Raw genomic sequence first — 19994 nt, forward strand, 5'->3', positions numbered from 1 at the left:
CAAAATGGAATTCTTTGCAAACCACTATTTAGTGAGCTATCTTTGAATTTTCTGTATGTACAAGCTTTTTGTTTGAACATAGAAAAGTTGAATTATCCACGTAGTATCTTTGGTGACTTTAAAAGTACTTAAAAGTGTCCCAGATCAAGAAAGTCCTGTAAAGAATATTTTACACTGCATTCAAACCTGTCATTTTGTACATGCTCACTAAATAACTATGTATTGAATGAATAGATTTTAGTTAAAAGGGAGAAATATAGTCATAGTGGCAGTGCCCTTTTCAGAAGCTCATTGTCAAAATCGTTGTATTGTCTTATCTGTCCTAGCAGATTTTAATATTTTTCCAGCCAATATAGTATATTTTAGATATTAATTATAGACAAAAAGAACTAACCCATTGACCCCTTAATATTTTAGTCGTCCCACACGTTTGAGGTTTGGAAAAAATAAAGAAGTCATTTAGCCTGGATGTGTAGAAACTCCTACCTCTGTAAGATTTGAGAGATAAGAGGTGGTTCTCTGAAGGGTCTCTTTGGCCAGTAGATAGCTGGCCATGATTTTGCCTCAGCCGCTCATCATGTTGCTCTGACAGGCAGGGCTATGCTTGGATGTATGGGTCTTGTTAAAAATGTTTCTTTATAGTAATGGGGCGCCTGCGGGCTCAGCCAGTTAAGTCTCTGCCTTTGACTCAGGTCATGCTCCCAGGGTCCCGGGGTCAAGCCCCACATCGGGCTCCCTGTTCTGCAGGGAGTCTGCTTCTCTCTCTGCCTGCTGCTTCCCCTGCTTGTGGTCTCTTCTCTCTCTCTCTGGCAAATAAAATCTTATAAAATGATGTTTCTTCATGGTGAAATTGCAAGTATCTTTAGATAAAATTTCCAGGATATTTGAGAAAAGTCCAAGAACTAAGTCCTCAGTATCTGCAATTTTCTTTTGAAAAAGACCTGACGTACATGTATACACTTGTGGTGTTTGATTAGTGTCAGTTTGTGCTTCCAAAAAATGGAGTAATTTACAGCCTTTGGAAACTAATGCCCGTTCTTGGCAGAATTCTACTTCTCTGTATTCATAATAGGGCTCTTAATTACCTTACTACTTTGCTTCTGGCTTTTAGATACAGTTTATTCTTGTGATTTTCTTTTTCTTGATTTAACTTACTAAAATGGGTAGGAAATTTCAGATGTCATATGAAAGGATACAGTTTTCGTCCCACATTATGAGTAGTACCAGCTTGTTAATGCTGTTCAGATTTTTAAAATTAAAGCAAATTCCTTAAATTAGAGATAGATATAAGTAATTGAATTTGATACCATAGTTATTAAGCATAAATAAATACTTTTTGTCCTCAGGTCGTTTTCTCATTTTTTCCTCATTTCTATCTGAATTTTGCAGTTTTCAGAGTATTCTTGTCATCAGTGACTTTTTGAGTTTTATGTCCATTGAAATGGAATTTCATTACTTGAAACATTTCTGAAATTTTTAAATGTGTCTTCATATGAACGAAATATCTAAGGGCTTCCAAAGGTGATGCAATGGAATGTGACTGAGTTGAAATCAGACATATGAATCAGACCTTTATTGTATATTTGTGTCTTGATTTAGGTTGGTTGAAGACTTTTGATGACTACTTTAGAGAGATGACTCAGTATATTTTTAATAACATGGTCATCAAGCTGAAAGAAGACTCACGGAGAAAATTTATGTGGTCTGAGATTTCTTACCTTTCAAAGTGGTGGGATACTATAGATAAGCCGAAGAAGGATGCTATTAAAAGGTTTGTTTTAAAACTGTTTTTTGTTTTTTTGTTTTCTTTGTGTTTTTGTTTTTGCAATTTGGTAATACTAAACATTAATTATACACTGAAGTGTTGAATTTTTAGAAGGTAAAAATTCTTAGCCTTATTATCTGAAACTTAAAATATGTCTTCACATCCTTTTTTCCTTGTTTCTGGTTCATCTCTGAAAAAGTGACTTGAAACTTTCTATTGAAATCCTGTGTTCCACCTTTGTCCCAGAAATTGAATTACTAGGTCAAAGGGGCTCAATATTTTAAATGGCTTTTGAAGCGTATAATCAAAGTGACCCCTGGAAAGATTGTTTCAGAGTATTCATCTATCTTCCATATAGAATTGTACCAATGTCTCTGCCTAGTTGGCCTCCAATATAATTTTTTTTTAAACTTTAACCAATTTGATGGTTGAAATATTTTAATTTGAATTTTTGATTACTGATAAATGTTGCATATTTTCTCTTATATACAGGCTAAGTTTTTTGTGAATTGCTCCATAGTATACTTTTTCTTACCCATTTGTAAGTTTATATGCATGTACATCAACCCTTATTTTCCCTCAAGTTATTTTCTTACTTATTAGTGTTTGATATACAGACTTAAAAATTCTTACGTAATCGAACATATTAATCTGTTTTCTTAATGCTTTACTGTCCTATTTTAAAAGGTCTTTCCCAATCTAAAGATCAAATGAACAGTCCTCCCCCCGCCCCAGTTTAATTTATCATTCAATTTTTAAAATGCTGAAATTTATCTTTTTAATGTGGTATGATGGTAGATTCTGTTCCCCATGTCTCCCTCCCCTCTGTTCCCAAGAGGTTAAGGATTATCATAGCATGAACTGCTTTCTTTTATTTATTTAATATCACATATATAGCACTTACTGTTTTAGTGGCTGTTCTGAGCACTTGACAAATGATAACTGATAATCCTCGCAGCAGTTCTGTGAAGTAGGTACAATGACTGTCCTCGTTTCACAGATAAAGACACTGGTCGTCTGGGGTCACCCAGCTGGGACGCACCTGGCTGGTGTGCCATCCAGGCAGCCTGTCCAACCCCACAGGCCATTCCCTCCCATGCTGTGCTCTGCTGCTGCCCTAAGATGTAAATTGTCCATTTTTTTCCCTACTGATTTGAAGTGCCGGTCTTTATTGTATTTAAATATGCATTGATTTCTGGGTTTTCTGACCTTTTTCATGGACTTTTCTGCTTGATTCTAATTGTTGTGGCTTTAAGATCTATTTTATTAACAGATAGTTTAAATCTCCCCTTGTCTTTCTTTATTGAAAAATTCCTTTAATGAATGACCTCTTAATTTTCCCAAGGAGCTTTAAAATTAATTTGTTAAATTCTTCCTACCATATCAGAAAAGAAAGGGATTTTGATGGAAGTTGACACAAACATTTAAAGATAATTTGGGGAGAATTGGTTTTTGATCATTATCCATCAGACCTTTTTTTTTTTTTTCATCTTGACAGGGCACAGCATTCATAAACTTTGCTAGTGATACACACACACACACACACACACACACACACACACGAGATGCGAACACAATGAAGATGCTGGTAGAGTTTTATATATGTTAGGTGGTTAGAAATACGTAAATGCTACAATAAAAGACCTGAGATTTGCTTGTAGACCTGGGTGTCAAAAGTGGTACAGATTGTGAGTTAGTGCAAAGTAGTAGAAAGTGGGTTATCTGAAACTTGACAAAGTTTTTTGGCATATGTGGATGGTCGTGAACACAGGCAGTGAACTGAGGTAGCTGGTAGACCTTGGAGGCACGTGTGTACGTGTGTGTGTGTGTGTGTGTATGTGTGTGTGTCTGTCTGTCTGTCTGTCTGTCTTAGGTGTCCCTTTGTGGCTGGTTCAGCTGGGTGCAGTTTTCTGCCTTCTTTTATTGTTTCTCAGGGACAAAATTTCACTTAAGCAATACAAAATTTGCTCCCTGATATAGTCATTCACTTTGGAGTAAATTTTTGTTTTTGAAGCAAGCATTTATAGCAGAAGTGACTGTACCTATTTTTTGTCCCTGTTCCCCTGTTGACTTTTATTTTTAGGGATTTTATTATTTTTTAAATTCAGTACATAAGGATTCATGCCCGGTCTTTGCTTATTAGCTCATTCTGTCGTTCATTCTGCATCTGTTTCTTGAACATCTACAATGGGGCTATAAGGTTTGGACTCTCTTGGGCTATTTCTTTTTTTGATCATAAATTCTAACTCTCACCATTAATAAATAACTATCTTTTCTCTTTTTAATAACTAAAATTACTGTTACTACCACTCACTTGTAGTTTGTTGGGGTTTGCCTGATCTCTACTGTCCTTTTTACATTAAAGAGAATTCATTTAGAACAGCTGTTCAAATGGCTGAGCCCTGGAACCAGGATACCTGGGTTCAAATTCTGACAACTCCCATCTACTGTGTGAACTTTGGGCAAATTACCTAATCTCTCTGTGCCTTGTTTTTTTTTTCGTTTGTCAAGTGGATATAATATTGGGACATATTTTATTTGGTTTTTATGAGGATTGAATGAATACAAATAAATGCTTAGCCCAATGCCTGGTGTATTTGAAGTCCTTAATAAATATTAAAAGCTCTTGTTATTTTAACTTTTATCACTTTGAGCCTTACTCTTGGACACTCAATATAGATTTTAGTTCCGAAGTCATCCGGAGAGTCTTCATCTTTTATTTATTTTATTGTTTTTTAACAATTTTATTTATTTATTTGACAGAGAGAGAGAGAGAGAGAGATCATAAATAGGCAGAGAGAGAGAGGGGGAAGCAGGCTCCCCGCTGAGCAGAGAGCCTGATGTGAGGCTAGATCCCAGGACCCTGGGATCATGACCTGAGCCGAAGGCAGAGGCATAACCCACTGAGCCACCCAGGCTCCCCGAGTCTTCATCTTCTAATAAAAGAATTTAACTATAAAATATATGCTTTCTTTCTTAAAAGAGCTTTTTAATATATTGCTTCAGTGAAGATAACCTTCCCCTCCACCTCCCCGCTCAGACATTTTTAGGATTTTTAAAATTTTATCCATAAAATTCTAAATTTTGACCACGTATCTAGGTATTACTTGTTACTAAATTTTCCGTCTGTCAGTTCAAACATATCTTCGGCTAATGTGTTCTGCTTTTACTATGTACTGTTTTTATTTTCTTTGGAGATTGAATTTTCTAGTTATTGAGTCTCTCCTTTGCGCATGCATTTTTTTATTTCTTTGTTATATTTACTGTGTTTGGGAGATTTTTCTTTTTTTTTCAAAGATTTTTTTATTCATTTATTTGACAGAGAGAGATCACAAGCAGGCAGAGAGGCAGGCAGAGAGAGCGGAGGAAGCAGGCTCCCTGCTGAGCAGAGAGCCCGATGCGGGGCTCGATCCCAGGACCCTGACATCATGACCTGAGTCGAAGGCAGCGGCTTAACCCACTGAGCCACCCAGGCGCCCCCTGGGAGATTTTTCTTAAGGGTTCTTTTTCTCCCCCACCTCAGATTCAGTTCTCTGGGCTATGAAACGTATTCTTTTCTGCCTTTGAATGCATGGTTTTAACTGTTTTTGTTTGCTTGTTTTTTAGCCCTCAGTTCTGCATTCTTTATGTTGCACCCTATAAGTCCAAGTATTTTCCCCCTTTTTATTCATCCTTGAACAATAACAGATGGATATATACCTGGAATTTGTCCCAAAACAGAGAGTGTAACTGGCCTCAATTCCTTCCTGTTCTAACTAAATACTTTGTTTCCTTGTTATGGGTGTTAGTTAATATTGACTGGCCAGCGGCCATTCCCCCGATTTCCTTTTGGGAAATGGTCTCTCAGCCACATCAGATCCTCCGTCTTCCTGCCTCAGGTCAGACAGGCCAGCTATGGCCTGAGCTCAGCTAATCCGTATATTACTGCCTAGCGTTGTGAGTCATTAGTAAGCATCTGAGTGAAACGAGGGTGGACAGATGGAAGCAGGAGAGGCAGACGTAGAGGGAAGGTTGTAGGTCATCCCTCACAGTCCTGGTACATTCACAAGACTCTTCCTGTCCTGGTCCCTGTGATTCCTGTAGCATAGCCTCTCATTTTCTTCCAGCCCTTCGTTAAGCCTGGACTTGCCATCCTCTGTTCTGTGTGCCCAGCAGAGTCTCCCAGTGCCTTTCCTCTCCACAGTTGGCAGGTGTTGTTGGCAAACAAAAAAGCTAGCTGATGTATGTCCCTTCAGATCCTTTGTTGGAGAGCTGGATTCTGAAAGACTGCATGATCATCAGAGACCCAGCAGCTGGAGAAGATGTCCCTGTCCTGAATAGGAGTGGCCGAGGGGAAGAGAGGAGCTGCGGCTGTGGGAAGATGGGGAGATTTATGAAGTGTTTGCTCTCTGCTGGGTGACGCTGCAGAGGCCAGGATTAGCTTTTTCCACTCAGCTCTTTGTTTTGTGACAAGTAAGCCAAATAAGAGCTTTGGCCTGTCTGAAGGTCCTGCTTCACTAGAGTATAGAAAAGAGTCCAGCTGCCTCTGTAGGAAACTGGGCTTGCTGCCTCCTGCTTTTTGTAAAGTGAGGCCATGCTTGATTCCTCCCAGCATGGCTGCGTTAGGGAGCCGCCTTCTGTGATAGTAAGGACCTTGGGGTGGAGCGGCTTCTCTGTAGGATGGGACTCTCCAAGAGCCCTCAGGTTGAAGTATCAAGATAGTGATTAGCATCTGTCCCAAGATATAGCTTTGCTTCAGTCCTTGGACCTCCAGATGAGGGGCTGTTGCCTAAATCCCTCCGAGTCCTTTCTTTTTATGATTTGTGACTCCATGTTGATTGTTCTTGTAGGGCAATGGCAAGTCAGTACTTGAATAGTTTTAGTTTCATCTATGCAGTATCTGCCAGAAATGCCAGCAATTTATGGCATGAGGATAGTCCCCTTCTCCTTAGTCTAGCTTGGTGCATGTCTCTCTCTTTCTACACTGTTAGCCATTTTACTTAGGTTGAGGTGTATGAAATTGACAGTATTCCACCATTTTTGATGTACAAAATATCAATTTCATGGGAGTCAACCTAAGATTAAGGATAGAAAATGGTAAGATGTTGGGAGTGGGAATGCAAATGAGAATGTAATGCTAATTCATTGTCTTAAACTTTTTTGACAGATGCTCTTTTGGCAATGGGAAATATTCTGGAATATAGGCCTGATCTTGAGGATACCATTATGCTTGAAGAAAATACTGTTTTTGTTTGTTTGTTCTTTTTGGTTTTTTAAAGATTTTATTTATTTGAGAGAGAGACAGAGACAACACAAGTAGAGGGAGGGGCAGAGGGAGAGGGACAAGCAGATCCCTCCTGCTGAGAGGGAAACCTGACATGGGGCTCAATCCCAGGACCCCAAGATCATCTGAACCAAAGTCAGATAATTAACCAACTGAGCCACCCAGGTGCCCCGAAGAAAACATTGTTTTATGGCAACATTAGGGCAAATGAGTTTTGTTTCTGATCAAGCTTTGTCAAAGTTTTCTCCCTTCTTGGTATAATCATTCACTTTTATTCACTTACTACATTTATCTGTGGAACTAGGGTGATAGCATATTTTCCCCTACTTACTTAAACATAACATTCTTAGTATTTCTTGCCTAAATACATGTTTTGGAGAAAAGTTAATAGAGGTATAGGTGTGCTCTCAGGATTTAAAATTCTGAGCTTGTACTAAGTGGTGTTACTGATAGAATTTTTTTTTTTTTGACTGCTAGTATAATGCTTATGCAATGGCTTATTTTTTCCTTTTTGAAGATGAGTCTATGGATTATATGTCTGTACCTAAATTTGCAAGCTAGCTGTTGCAGAACAGAACCTGTTAATTCCAGCAGAGTTCCATGTAAGCTTTTATTGTCCCTGAAGAATATCAATTGATTGTGGGAACTTAACAGAAACATAACTCAAATGATCCCCATAATCTATTCTAGCAGTGACTTGTTTGATTCTCACCCCTGTGGCAGCAGTATTCAGCTCTATAAGCTTTTAAAAATGAGAACCTAGTTAACTAAAGGGAGATCCATGCAAACAACATCTAGCTTTTTTATTTTTACTTTTTGTGATTCAAAGTAATTTAATCAATTATAGTCATGGTGCCTACTTGTAACACATATCCAGTAGATTTAAAAGAAACTGCCTCCCATTAAATAATCAGCACATTTTCTGTCTATGCTTGTTTTATTTTTGAAAATGACTAGGATGTTAACATACTTTTTAGGCTTCATATTTGAATATTTTCCGGCTAAATGCAGTTAAATACTGCATGATGTTTATAATACATCAAAATGTGAATCCTTATTCAGAACCAAGCAGCTGAAACATTAGCCTTAGCATTTCCTTGACTAGCGCCCAGCATATTACATGCTTATTTTTCCTCTGGGCTCTGAGACACTGAGACAGGTTTTTAACAGTGCATGTGCTCTTGCTGTTGGGGCTGGTGTTCAGTGAAGAAGCCCAATGAGTTGTTGGAATCTAGAACTTCACCGAAGTCTTGACCAGCTTTCACTGTGGACATTTTGGTATGAAATAAGGCTTCACATGTGTGTGGGGAGGAAAGGTATCAAAGCGAATGGTTATTGACGTTACGGCTAATGAAAATATTTTATCTTCACCACATTGCTGGGTTTCATTGCTTTGCCAAGAATGCAAAGTTTTTTTTTTTTTTTTTAAGATTATTTATTTGAGAGAGAGTGTATGCATGAGAGAGAGAGAGCACTAGCTGGGGGTGGGGGTAGGAGCAGGGAGGGAGGAGAATCAGACTCCCCGCTGAGCAGGGAGCCCAATGCAGGAGTCAATCCCAGGACCCCAGGATCATGAACTGAGCCGAAGGCAGACCCTTAACTAACTGAGCCACCCAGGCATCCCAAGAATGGACAATTTTTCATCTTTCTACCAATCCCTTCCATCTTTTTTCCTAGGTTTACATTTAAGTGAACCTTGTACTATTTTCTTAACTCTCTGTTTGCTTATTGAAAACAGACAAATGTTTGAGATCACCTTCTTAAATAATACCAAATCCAAACTTATTGATGTACATTTCAAGTTTCACTATAAAAATGTACCTTTAAAGTTTTCATACAGGTTAATTTATTATACGTTTTATACAGGTCAAATTTTACGGTATTTGACTGAAGGCTGCTGTAAAATTTGCAGAGCAATAAGAAGTTACAGTGTGTCTTGTGATGTTCAGAGTAAATTGCAGATTTGGATTGATTTTAGAGCCTAAAGATACATAGCATTTCATCAAAGGAATCAAAGCAATTCACCGGTGTCTAAAATAATTTGGGTTCTAAGTTGAAGCAGCAGCGTATGAGTATTTGAAAAAGTATAAGGTCCACCCCCAGCTCCTCCATTCCCAGTTCAGTTCCCGGGAGGCAGCTTTCCTAACTTCTGCCTAGCCCTCAGTCATTTCAGCTGCCTGCTTCTGTTTACATTCTGGATACTGGCAAAAGCCCTGAGGGACTTCTCTGCTGCTCTGTCCGCTGTATATTTCCTTGGTCCCCCTGAAGGCTTTCTTTGCAGCGTCAACACTGACCACTTCACTGTACTTGAAATTCTTTCCGCTTTTGTCTTCTGTGACCCAGAGCTCTTTCTCTCCTGTCTCTCTCCCTGCATTGGTGAGCATTCCTTTTTCATCCCCTCAATTTCCTCCTCTGCTCACTTCCTCCACGTCCCTTTCTCGCCCGTGGGGTCATACCTTTTGCTTCTTCTCTTCATCCTGCAGGCACATCCACCCTGTTGTTGTAATTACAAGGTGTCTGGACTATTTCCAGATCTAAAGCTCCAACCTCAACTTCCTTTTTCCCTATTTAGTGGTAATAGTAACAGCTAACACTTCCTACGTGCTTAACGTATACCAGGCATGGTGTAAGCTCTTACATGAATTTATTCAGTCCATCCTATAACTTTCTTACGAGTTAAGATGAGAGTTAAGTTTCCTTATGAGGAAACTGAGGCAGGGGTGTAAAGGAACACCCCTAGGATCCTCTGGCTAATAAGTAGGACACAAGAGCCAGGCAGCCTTGCCCCAGAACCAGTGTCGTTAAGCATTGTGTGTTCTGTCTTTCCATCTGCCCGTTCAGGCCACATCCAGTCAGTCCCCTAAGCCTTGTTAGTTACGCCTTTTTAAGTATTTCTGTGCTCTGAACCCCAGCTCCATCCCAGTTACTCTTTGTTTCCTGCTGTTATGAAAACCTCCAGCTGGTCTTCCTGTTTCTAGCTCTGTCTCTTCCAGGTGTCCTCCATTTCTCCAACAGAGTTAGGTTTCTAATATATCATTCTGTCCATGTCACTTCTTGGTTTTAAAACGCTTCATTGACGCTTCAGTGTCAAAAGGTACAGACCCATCTCTTTTGCCTGGCACGCACTGGCTCTTGCTCTGATACCTCCCTGCTTGTCCACCCTTACCTCTGATCACTTCCTGCCTCCCATTCTACTCTTAGCCCTGCTGAGCCACGGGGGTGTCCTTAAACACATGCTATTTCTTGTTTAGGACTTTGGCCATGAGTTGAAGCGTAGATTTTTTTTTTCCTTTTGTGCAGTGGGTAATCTCAGTCTTACTCATTTTTCAAGACTCAGCTGAAAGATTATCTGATTTCCAAAGGCTTCCCTTATTTACTCCACATCATTTATTCAACAACATTTACTGTGCTAGATTCCAGGTATATAGGAGGTGAGTAAGACAGGCCTGATTCCAGTCTTCAAGGCAGAACAGGGAAGACATGTAATTAAACATAGTATCACAATAAAGTGTTTCCTTCTATGGAAGTAAGAAGGGTGTCTTTGAAGGCTTCCTGAAGCAGGTGGTATTCAGGCTGAAACCTGAAAGGGGTTTAGAATTATCCAGCTAGGTAGGGGTGGAGAAGGAATTCCAGGTTATGAGAGGAGAATTGTGATTATGGGCCAGGGACTAGCAAGAGCTTGGCATGTTCAGACACCTGGAAGAAGTTTATGAGGCTGCAGCAGTGGAGGAATGTGTGTTTGCTCAGGCTGGTTAATGTCTGGTCATCAAGGAGATGCAAATTAAAACTACTACAGGATTCTACCTCAGACCCTTTAGAATGGCTAAAATCACAAAGCATGACAGCACCAAGAGTTGACAAGAATGTGCAGCAACTAGAACCCTCATGTTGCTAGTGGGAAAGTAAAATGGGACGGTTGCTTTCTGAAAGGCCCCCAGAGTTTTCCAAAGTAAAACATACATAATGAGACCTAGGAGCCACCTGCTAGGAATTTCCTACGAGAAATGAAAACATGCTCACAGAAAGACTTGTTAAAAGTCAAAAAGTCACAGAAAGACCTTTTCATAGCAGAGTCTTTCATGGTAATTTCAAACTGGAAACAGTTCAAATGTCCATCCACAAGATAATAGAAGAAAAAATGTAGCATATTCATGCAGTGGAATACTGCCCAGCAATGAAAAAGAATGAATTACTGAAATACATAGTAATATGGATGAATCTAATGAACATATTAAGCAAAAAAAGCCTGACACCGAAGAGTAAATATTGTCGGATTTTATTTCATGAAGTCTAAGAGTAACTAAACTTATCTGTTATGGTAGAAATGTTGAAGAAGAATGTGTTTCTTTTTTGGAGCAATTGAGGCAGGAAATGATTGGAAGGGGGCATGAAGGAACTCTCTGAATTAATGGAAAAAGTTCATATCTTTTTTTTTGGTAGTGATTACAGGGATGTAAACACTTGTCAAAACTGATCAAAACAAACGTGTGTTGTGTGTTGTTATCTCAATTAAAAGTCCTTTAAAAAATACAATACAGCCATGAACATGATGATAGGTCTGTTTATTAACATGAAAAGGTATGCATTGGTATAGTAATAAGTAAAATAAGTTGGTTAAAAACTGTGCCTACCATAACCCCTTATGCATTTACAGCAAGTTGGTAGATTTTTAAATTTTATTCTTTAATCTCATATATTTTCTGATTCATTGTGAATGAGCATTTTATTAATTTTGTTTTGGAAAATGAGAAAATGAAGTAATATTCATTATACAGTGAAATATTTAAAGACTACCCTCTTTTTTTGTTGTTGTTTTCTTTTATTTCTTTAGTTTTTGTTTAAATTCCAGTTAGTTAACATACACTGTTATATTAGGTTCAGCTGTACAATGTAGTGGTTCAACACTTACATGCAATGCTCAGTGCTCATCACAAGTGTCCTCCTTAGGAGCGCCTAGGTGGCTCAGTGGGTTTAGGCCTCTGCCTTCGGCTTGGGTCATGATCCCAGGGTCCTGGGATCGAGCCTGGCATTGGGCTCTCTGCTCAGCAGGGAGCCTGCTTTCTCCTCTCTCTCTGCCTGCCTCTCCGCCTACTTGTGGTTTCTATCTGTCAAATAAATAAATAAAAATCTTAAAAAAAAAAAAAAAGTTTAAAGCCTCTGCCTTCGGCTCAGGTCATGATCCTAGAGTCCTGGGATGGAGTCTAGTTTTGGGCTCTCTGCTCAGTGAGGAGCCTGCTTCCTCCTCTCTCTCTGCCTGCTTCTCTGCCTACTTGTGATCTCTGTCTGTCAAGTAAATAAATAAAATCTTTAAAAAAATAAATAAAAATAAATAAAAAAAGAAGTGTCCTCCTTAATCCCCAGCACTATTTCGCCCATCCCCCCACCAACACCCATTTGGTAGCCATAAGTTTATGCTCTATAGTTAAAAGAGTCTCTTTCTTGGTTTGTTCCTCTCTCTTTCTTTCCTCCATGATCATTTGTTTTGTTTTGTGTCTTAAATTCCACATATGAGTGAGATCATGTGGTATTTGTCTTTCTCTGACTTACTTTGCTTAGGATAATACACTCTGGCTCCATTTACATCATTGCAGATGGCAAGATTTCATTCTTTTATAAGGCTGGGTAATATTCCATTATTTATATGTGTATATATAAATATATATACATATACATATATGTGTGTGTGTATACACACACACACACATTCATATATATATATGGCATCTTTAGCCATTCATCAGTCAATGGACATTTAAGGTCTTTACATAATTTGGCTGTTGTTGATAATACTGCTATAAACTTTGGGGTACAGGTATCCCTTCAAATTAGTATTTTTGTAACCTTTTGTTAGGATAGTTCTATTTTTTTTTTTAAAGATTTTATTTATTTATTTGACAGAGAGGGATCACAAGTAGACGGAGAGGCAGGCAGAGAGAGAGAGAGGGAGGAGAGGGAAGCAGGCTCCCTGCTGAGCAGAGAGCCCGATTCGGGACTCGATCCCAGGACCCTGAGATCATGACCTGAGCCGAAGGCAGCGGCTTAACCCACTGAGCCACCCAGGCGCCCAGGATAGTTCTATTTTAACTTTTTTTTTTTTTAAGATTTTATTGATTTATTTGTCAGAGAGCTAGAGAGAGTACAGGCAGGCAGAGTGGCAGGCAGAGGCAGAGGGAGAAGCAGGCTCCCCGCACAGCAAGGAGCCCGATATGGGACTTGATCCTAGGACGCTGGGATCATGACCTGAGCCGAAGGCAGTCGCCTAACCGACTGAGCCACTCAGGCATCCCCTATTTTAACTTTTTGAAGATACTCCATACTCTTTTCCAGAATGGCTGCACCAGTTTGCATAAAGAATATCCTTCTATTAAAGCTTTATAGAAATGGGGGCATCTGTGTGGCTCAGGTAATTGTCTGCCTTCGGCTTGGGTCATGATCCCCTGGCGTTGGGATTGAGCCCTGTGTCAGGCTTCCTGCCCAGCAGGGAGTCTGCTTCTCCCTCTCCCTCTGCTACTACTCTCTGCTTGTGTTCTCTCTCTCTGTTAAATAAATAAAATCTTGGAAAAAAAAAAAACTTTACAGAAATGATTAATCGAAGGGCACCTGAGTGGCTCATTGGTTAAACGTCTGCCTTCGGTTCAGGTCATGATCCCAGGGTACTGGCGTGGAGCCCTGCGTCAGGCTCTCTGCTCAGTGGGGAGTCTGCTTCTCCCTCTCCCTCTGCCCCTTCCCCCTGCTTGTGCTCTTTCCTGCTCTCTCTCTTTCCCTCTTTCTCGCTCTCTCTCTCATGTAAATAAAATCTTTAAAAAAAAAAAAAAACTGATTGAGCCATCTAATATGGGAATATTCTTAAATAACATTTTTATACTATAGCTATATTAGTTTTCAATGCTTAGAAGAAATTAGGGTATAATATTTATTGTTTGGAAAAAATTTTTCGTTTAATTAATGTTTTAATGTAAGTCCAAGTATATAAAGATATAAAGGGTACACAGTGAAGGGTAAGAGATGAACCACTCCTGTCTCCTTGTCATCTGTTTCTTCCCACAGGACACAGCTGCTGTGAACTCTTCTATTATAGATACACAGGAAAACATACGTACATAGACCTGTGTGCAAATACATGTGTATTATGAAAATGATAGCATGCCATGTTCATTGTGCTGATTTTTTTTTTTTTAGTGAGTCTATTTTTTTATTATAAAAATACTCATAACATAAAACTTAGCATCTTACTGATTTTATTTGTACCATTTGGTAACATTAAGTACATTCACGTTGCTGTGTAGTCGTAACTGTCATCTGTCTCCAGAAATTTTTCATGATCTCAAACTATGACTGTACCTGTTAAACAATAACTTGCCATTCACTTTCACCCCTGCCCCTGGCATCCACCATTCTTTCTGTTTCTGTAAGTTGAACTACTCTAAGTACCTCATAGAAATGGAATCATTCAGTATGTGTCTTACTGTGTCTGGCTTTGATTTGACTTGGCATAAAGTCTTCAGGGTGTATCCATGTTGAAGGTGAATCCGTGTGTCAGAATTCCCTTTTTAAGGCTGAATAATGATACTTTATTGCATGAATATACCACGTTTTACTTATCCATTCATCCATCATTGGTCATTTGGGTTGTTTCTACCTTTTGGCTATTGTGAATAATATTGCTCTGAACATAGGTATTCATGTATCTGTTCAAGTCCCTGCTTTTAATTCTTTTGTGTATATATCCAGAAGTGGAATTGCTGGATCATGTAGTAATTCTATGTTTGAATTTTTGCAGAACCCCCATGTTTTCCACAGCAACTGTACCACTTTACATTGCCATCCACAGTGTGCAAGGTTTCCAATAGCTCCACATCCTCAACACCTATTTGCTGGGGTTTTTTTTTTTTTTTTTTAGTATAATTTCCATCCTAATGGGTATCGTACCATGCTTTTTAATCTTACTGTATCTTGGAGAACCTTTCAGGAAAGAAGAGCCTTTCTTTTTAAAGACAGTATAAAAAGCTGTGTTTTTGACTGTTCCCAGTGGGTGACCATGTAGTGGTGGTATGGTGGGAGGATTGATTTAAGTTAGGTGCACGGGGAGACTTTTCTGGGTAGGTTTTATTTGAGCTGAGACATGAGGACACCTGGCACCAGTCAGTTTGGGAAAAATAGGAGAGAAGAGAGTAAGTAGGTAAAAATATTCTGGAAAACATTTTAATGCGTGGGAGGCTTGTCATGCCTTCCAAAATTAAGTGACAAGTTGATCTTTAATATAACCATTGTGTTCGAATAAGAACTCCGTACGGATTACAGTCATCTATGGCATAATGGGGAGGGGAGAAAGGCTAGGTATACAAATGGACCTGGGGAAACTAGTTGCTGTATATAGTAGGTGTGATTCTTTTCTCAGCTGCTTTTTGGAGCCCATTCATGCCTGTGGGACAGGGATCATCTAGCAAAATAAAACTGAGATAAAAAATTCCATCATTGGAGTGATTTTTTTTTCATTTTAATTTTTTGATTTCTTAATCTGTAATTTCTATTTTCTGTTTAGAAGCAGCAAAGACTTTGTTTTGACCAATTTATTTCTGAATTTTTCCAAAAGATCTATTTACTGGAATGCTAAGATAAGGAGCCAGGTTTCTATATTTGATGGCCAGAGTTTAAATCCCAAATCGGTCCTGACGTCTCAGGCTTCCAGGTACTGGCCATAAGACATAAGTGCTGGGTCTGGGCCGAGGCCTCCACAGTGTGGCTAAATCTGGCAATCATCAGAAAGATGTGAGGGAGAATTGACTGGAAGCAGTTTGGCTGTAAGAATAGGACAAAATAACCTTGGATTTAGTTGTGTTCTTAAAGAAATGAATTTTTTTTAGGGATTTCCAGCTTGTATATCAGAAGTTCTTGATTTGGGCCTATGAGAATCTAAGGTTTGGCTGGACATTTGGGTTTTTTTAGACACTGTAATGATGTTAGCCATCATAATTCCATGTAAAATTATGTTAGTTGGTGATTCCCATGGCAGTACAGATTAAATTAACATTTAAAAATTTTATACAAGGGATTATTCATTTTTAAAAGTTTGTGTCCATTATCCACTCTGTCATGGATTATATGGTTATGCATATGTTTGAATAAATGAGATGTGGTGTTAATGTAGTGGATTCTGTTATAGGTTTTATGGGAAAATGTTTATCTTTTATGCTTCTGGGCTACTTCGACTAAATTTGGCTTGGAACTTGGCTGTTGGGGGTAGGTATCCAGTGATGTGTACCCTTATTAGAGCTGCTTTTTTATCTGAAATTCTATACTATTTTTCAAACCATCTTACTGCAAACTGACAAATCTATGGCATTGAAGGTGTTTGCTTAAATTCTCGACTTCTATACTTCCTTGGACACTTCTTCACATTTTTAATAGTCTATGATTTTGTTTTTTTGGAGAAAAGGATCTTCTTGTAACAGTTCAGTTGTTCTAGGGCTTGAAATCTAGTTACCTTGATAGTATTATGGCAAAGGAGTACCCAATGGACAAGAAATGGTAATGTTAGAGTTTTTCAATCAGTAATGTAAAATAAACTATATAGACACATTTTTTTTTTAAAGATTTTATTTATTTGACAGACAGAGATCACAAGTAGGCAGAAAGGCAGGCAGAGAGGGAGGGAAGCAGGCTCCCTGCTGAGCAGAGAGCCTGATGCAGGGCTCGATCCCAGGACCCTGGGACCATGACCTGAGCCGAAAACAGAGGCTTTAACCCACTGAGCCACCCAGGCGCCCCTATATAGACACATTTTAACTGAATCTGGAGCAAAGTGCTTTATAATGTTTTCTGTACTCCCAGAGACATGTTATCTACTGGCTTTACCTTTATTATTATTACTTTTTGTGTAGTTTTCATGATTAACTCACCATTGTCAGAAGGACTAAAATAAATATTGGTTTTTCAATATAGGTATATTGAAACAAATATCATGCTTAAAATGACAGTCCTCCAATAAACATTCAGCATATACTGCAAGGAAAGCACTTTGCTAGGTGCTTTGTAAGATTCAGAAATAAATCAGATGTGTCTCCTAATCTCAGGATCTTTAGAGTTGTCTAGGAGATCAACCTTATGAAAAGGAACTTCCAAAGTCAACTGCAGTGGCTTTGCTAGGAAAGGATGGGGGGAGGGGTCACTGCACACACTTTACTAAAGATGTTTTATCACTAGGGCCCCAAAGTTGAAATTTATTCCCTGGTTTAAAAAAATTTTTTTAGTAACTCATACAAATACTGGTTATACTTGCTTGATGGCTGTCCCTAATGTTAATTTTGAATCTTTTATTTAAACTTTTCTTATATATGTTACTATTAACTATATTATTTTCTCTCTAGTTTGCTACAGAATGGTCAATTTGAAATTGTGACAGGTGGCTGGGTTATGCCTGATGAAGCTGCTGCACATTATTTTGCCTTAATTGACCAACTAATTGAAGGACATCAGTGGCTGGAAAAAAATCTAGGTATGTATTGATGTCTTTCTCCTTCATTTGGACTACTTCGGGTAATTAATTTTGGGGAACGTGAGATTGAGGCTCTGTTTTATTTTTTTAAATAACCAATTTTCCCAGTATTTTTTATCCTTCATTAATTTATGATGTCTCTTCAATTATAAGCTAACTTACATAAATGTAATATGGTCACTTTTAGGGTCATCTACTTTGTAATCTATTATTTTATGTACTCTTATTAATTTTAGAATAATTTTTTTTCTAACGGTATCCCGTTGGGATTTTAATTTTATATTAAAACTATTGGTTAGAAGAGGCAAAACCTAATTTACTTGACTAAGAAAAAGAAGAACCAAAGAAAGTTATTAGTTTTGTCATTGAGAATTCCAGAGGTATGGTAGGTTCAGGTAAGGTTGGATCCAGGGGACTCAAATTATGTTGTGTGGACACTGTCTCTTTTGGCTCTGCCTGCTTATTTATTTATTTATTTATTTGTGAGAGGGAGGGTCGGGGAGGAACAGAGGGAGAAGGAAAGAGAGAATCTGAAGCAGTCTCCATGCCCAGCACAGAGCCCTACATGGGTCTTGATCTCACTACCCTGAGATCGTAACCTGAGCAGAAATCAAAAATCGGACGCTCAACTGACTGAGCCACCTGGGCACTGCTTGGCTCTGCTTATTCTGCATGGCTTTAGTCTTCTCCTGATTCTCTTCACATGCTAAGATGACCATAAGCAACTAGGATTCTCATCTTCCCAGAGTAATCAGTAGAAGTTTTTCTTAATACCTTATCTAATTGCCTCACTTCGAATTAAGTGTATAACTCTGAGCCAGTTTCTGTGGCCAGAAGTATAGGAGCTGAAAACATCAAGGCCTAGTCAGTTTATTGGAAATGGTCATGGGGGAGAGGGGTTTGTGGAATGCACGGTCAGCTCCGCTGGAACCATGTGAATAGATCCTCGCTGCTAAAGAAGGATCTTGTTACCCCAAGATGTGCGGAAGGGGCTGCTGCATTGATAAAAATCAGGTGTTCGCTACAACTTGTAAGAATATGGGGCTCATTTAAATCTTTGCAATGTCTAATATTTGCATCTTGCAATGTGGTATGTAATTCCTTTCAAATATTTCTATCTTAGTATAGTTTTATAGCATTTAGGAAATCCAAGTCCCCAGACACCAGCCAAGGGCAAAGCTTCCAAGCAAGACCTTTCTAAAGATAGTACTTTGAGACCTCCTGTGTTATCTCTTTTCTGTACAGATTTGATACCTGCAACTTATTCTGATAATAACAACAATCATACCAACAATATGGCAAAAGAAAAAAATAAAGCAAATATATTAATAATTAGTAAATCTGGTGGAGGAGTTTATGGGAGTTCTTCATATTATTCTTACACCTTTTTTTTAAAGTTTGAATTATTCCAAAATATAAGGAATGAATAGGGGAGGCAGTGAGTTAATCTCTAACAAAAATTGGAAATGCCAAGAAATAAGTTCAATAAAAAACATGTATACTTACCACACAGATACTGTGGAATTGGTTCACTATGTTTAAACTGTATAAAAACAATGTAGTTTATGCTAATCACAGATGCTACTATGATCGTGTATTGAGTTCGTTTCCTTCTGGAAGTCCAGAATCTTAGTATGTACTGCTAGCCTGAGGGTGCCTCCATGACCAGCCCCCAGTAAATACCCTGAACATGGAGTCTCTCGGGGGCTTCCTTGGTTGACAGCATTTCACTCTTGTCACAGTTGTTTCAATTGTTGTCAAAACATGGAGGGATTGAACCCATCCTGTATGACTCCATAGGGAAAGGGCTCTTAGAAGCTTGTGCTTGGTTTCCCAGGGACACTGTGCCTGCCCGCGCCCCGCCCCCGTGCCTTTTCCCTTTGTGGATTTTCTTCTTAAAATTGTATTGTATGTACCCACTTAAAGTGTACAGTTCAGTAGTTTTGAGTATGTTCACAGAGTTGTGCAACCATTACCACCACCTATTTTTAGAACATTTTCAACATTCCCCCCAAAGAAATCTCTTAACCATTAATAGTCACACTCCTAATTGCCTGCAACTTTCCCTGCCCTAGGCCCATGCCACGGCTCCTTTTTTTTTTTTTTTTTAAAGATGTATTCATTTATTTTAGAGACAGGGAGAGTGTGGGGGGCAGGGAGGAAGAGCAGAGGGAGACAGAGAATCCAAGAGTCTGCACTGACTGTGGAGCCCAACATGGCCTGAGCTGAAATCGAGTTGGACCCTTAATGGACTGAGCCACTCAGGAGCCCTCCCATCTGCTTTTTGTATGTATGGATTTGACTTTTCTGGACATTGCAGATACACAGTATGTAGTGTATACACATACTGTAGTGTATATACATACACACTATAGTATGGCCTTTGTAACTGGCTTCTTTTACTTGGTATGATGTTTTCAAGTTCATTCATATTGTAGCATGCATCAGTGCTCCATTCATTTTTATAGCTG

The 19994-nt window shown here is 38.8% G+C and overlaps 1 protein-coding gene across 2 annotated transcripts in view; it reads left to right on the plus strand.

The window, feature by feature from the left end:
• LOC111148294 (mannosidase alpha class 2A member 1) overlaps nt 1–19994 on the plus strand; it is a 168898-nt gene that overhangs the window by 39995 nt on the left and 108909 nt on the right. For both annotated transcript variants that reach the window (XM_022504781.1, XM_022504782.1), the window contains exons 4-5: nt 1600–1771; nt 17396–17523. In XM_022504781.1, coding sequence (XP_022360489.1) covers nt 1600–1771; nt 17396–17523 — 300 coding nt within the window. The remainder of the gene's footprint in view (nt 1–1599; nt 1772–17395; nt 17524–19994) is intronic.

The sequence above is a fragment of the Enhydra lutris genome, unplaced genomic scaffold, assembly GCF_002288905.1.
Source record: "Enhydra lutris kenyoni isolate GAN:26980312 unplaced genomic scaffold, ASM228890v2 scaffoldscaffold19, whole genome shotgun sequence".
Lineage (NCBI taxonomy): Eukaryota > Metazoa > Chordata > Mammalia > Carnivora > Mustelidae > Enhydra > Enhydra lutris.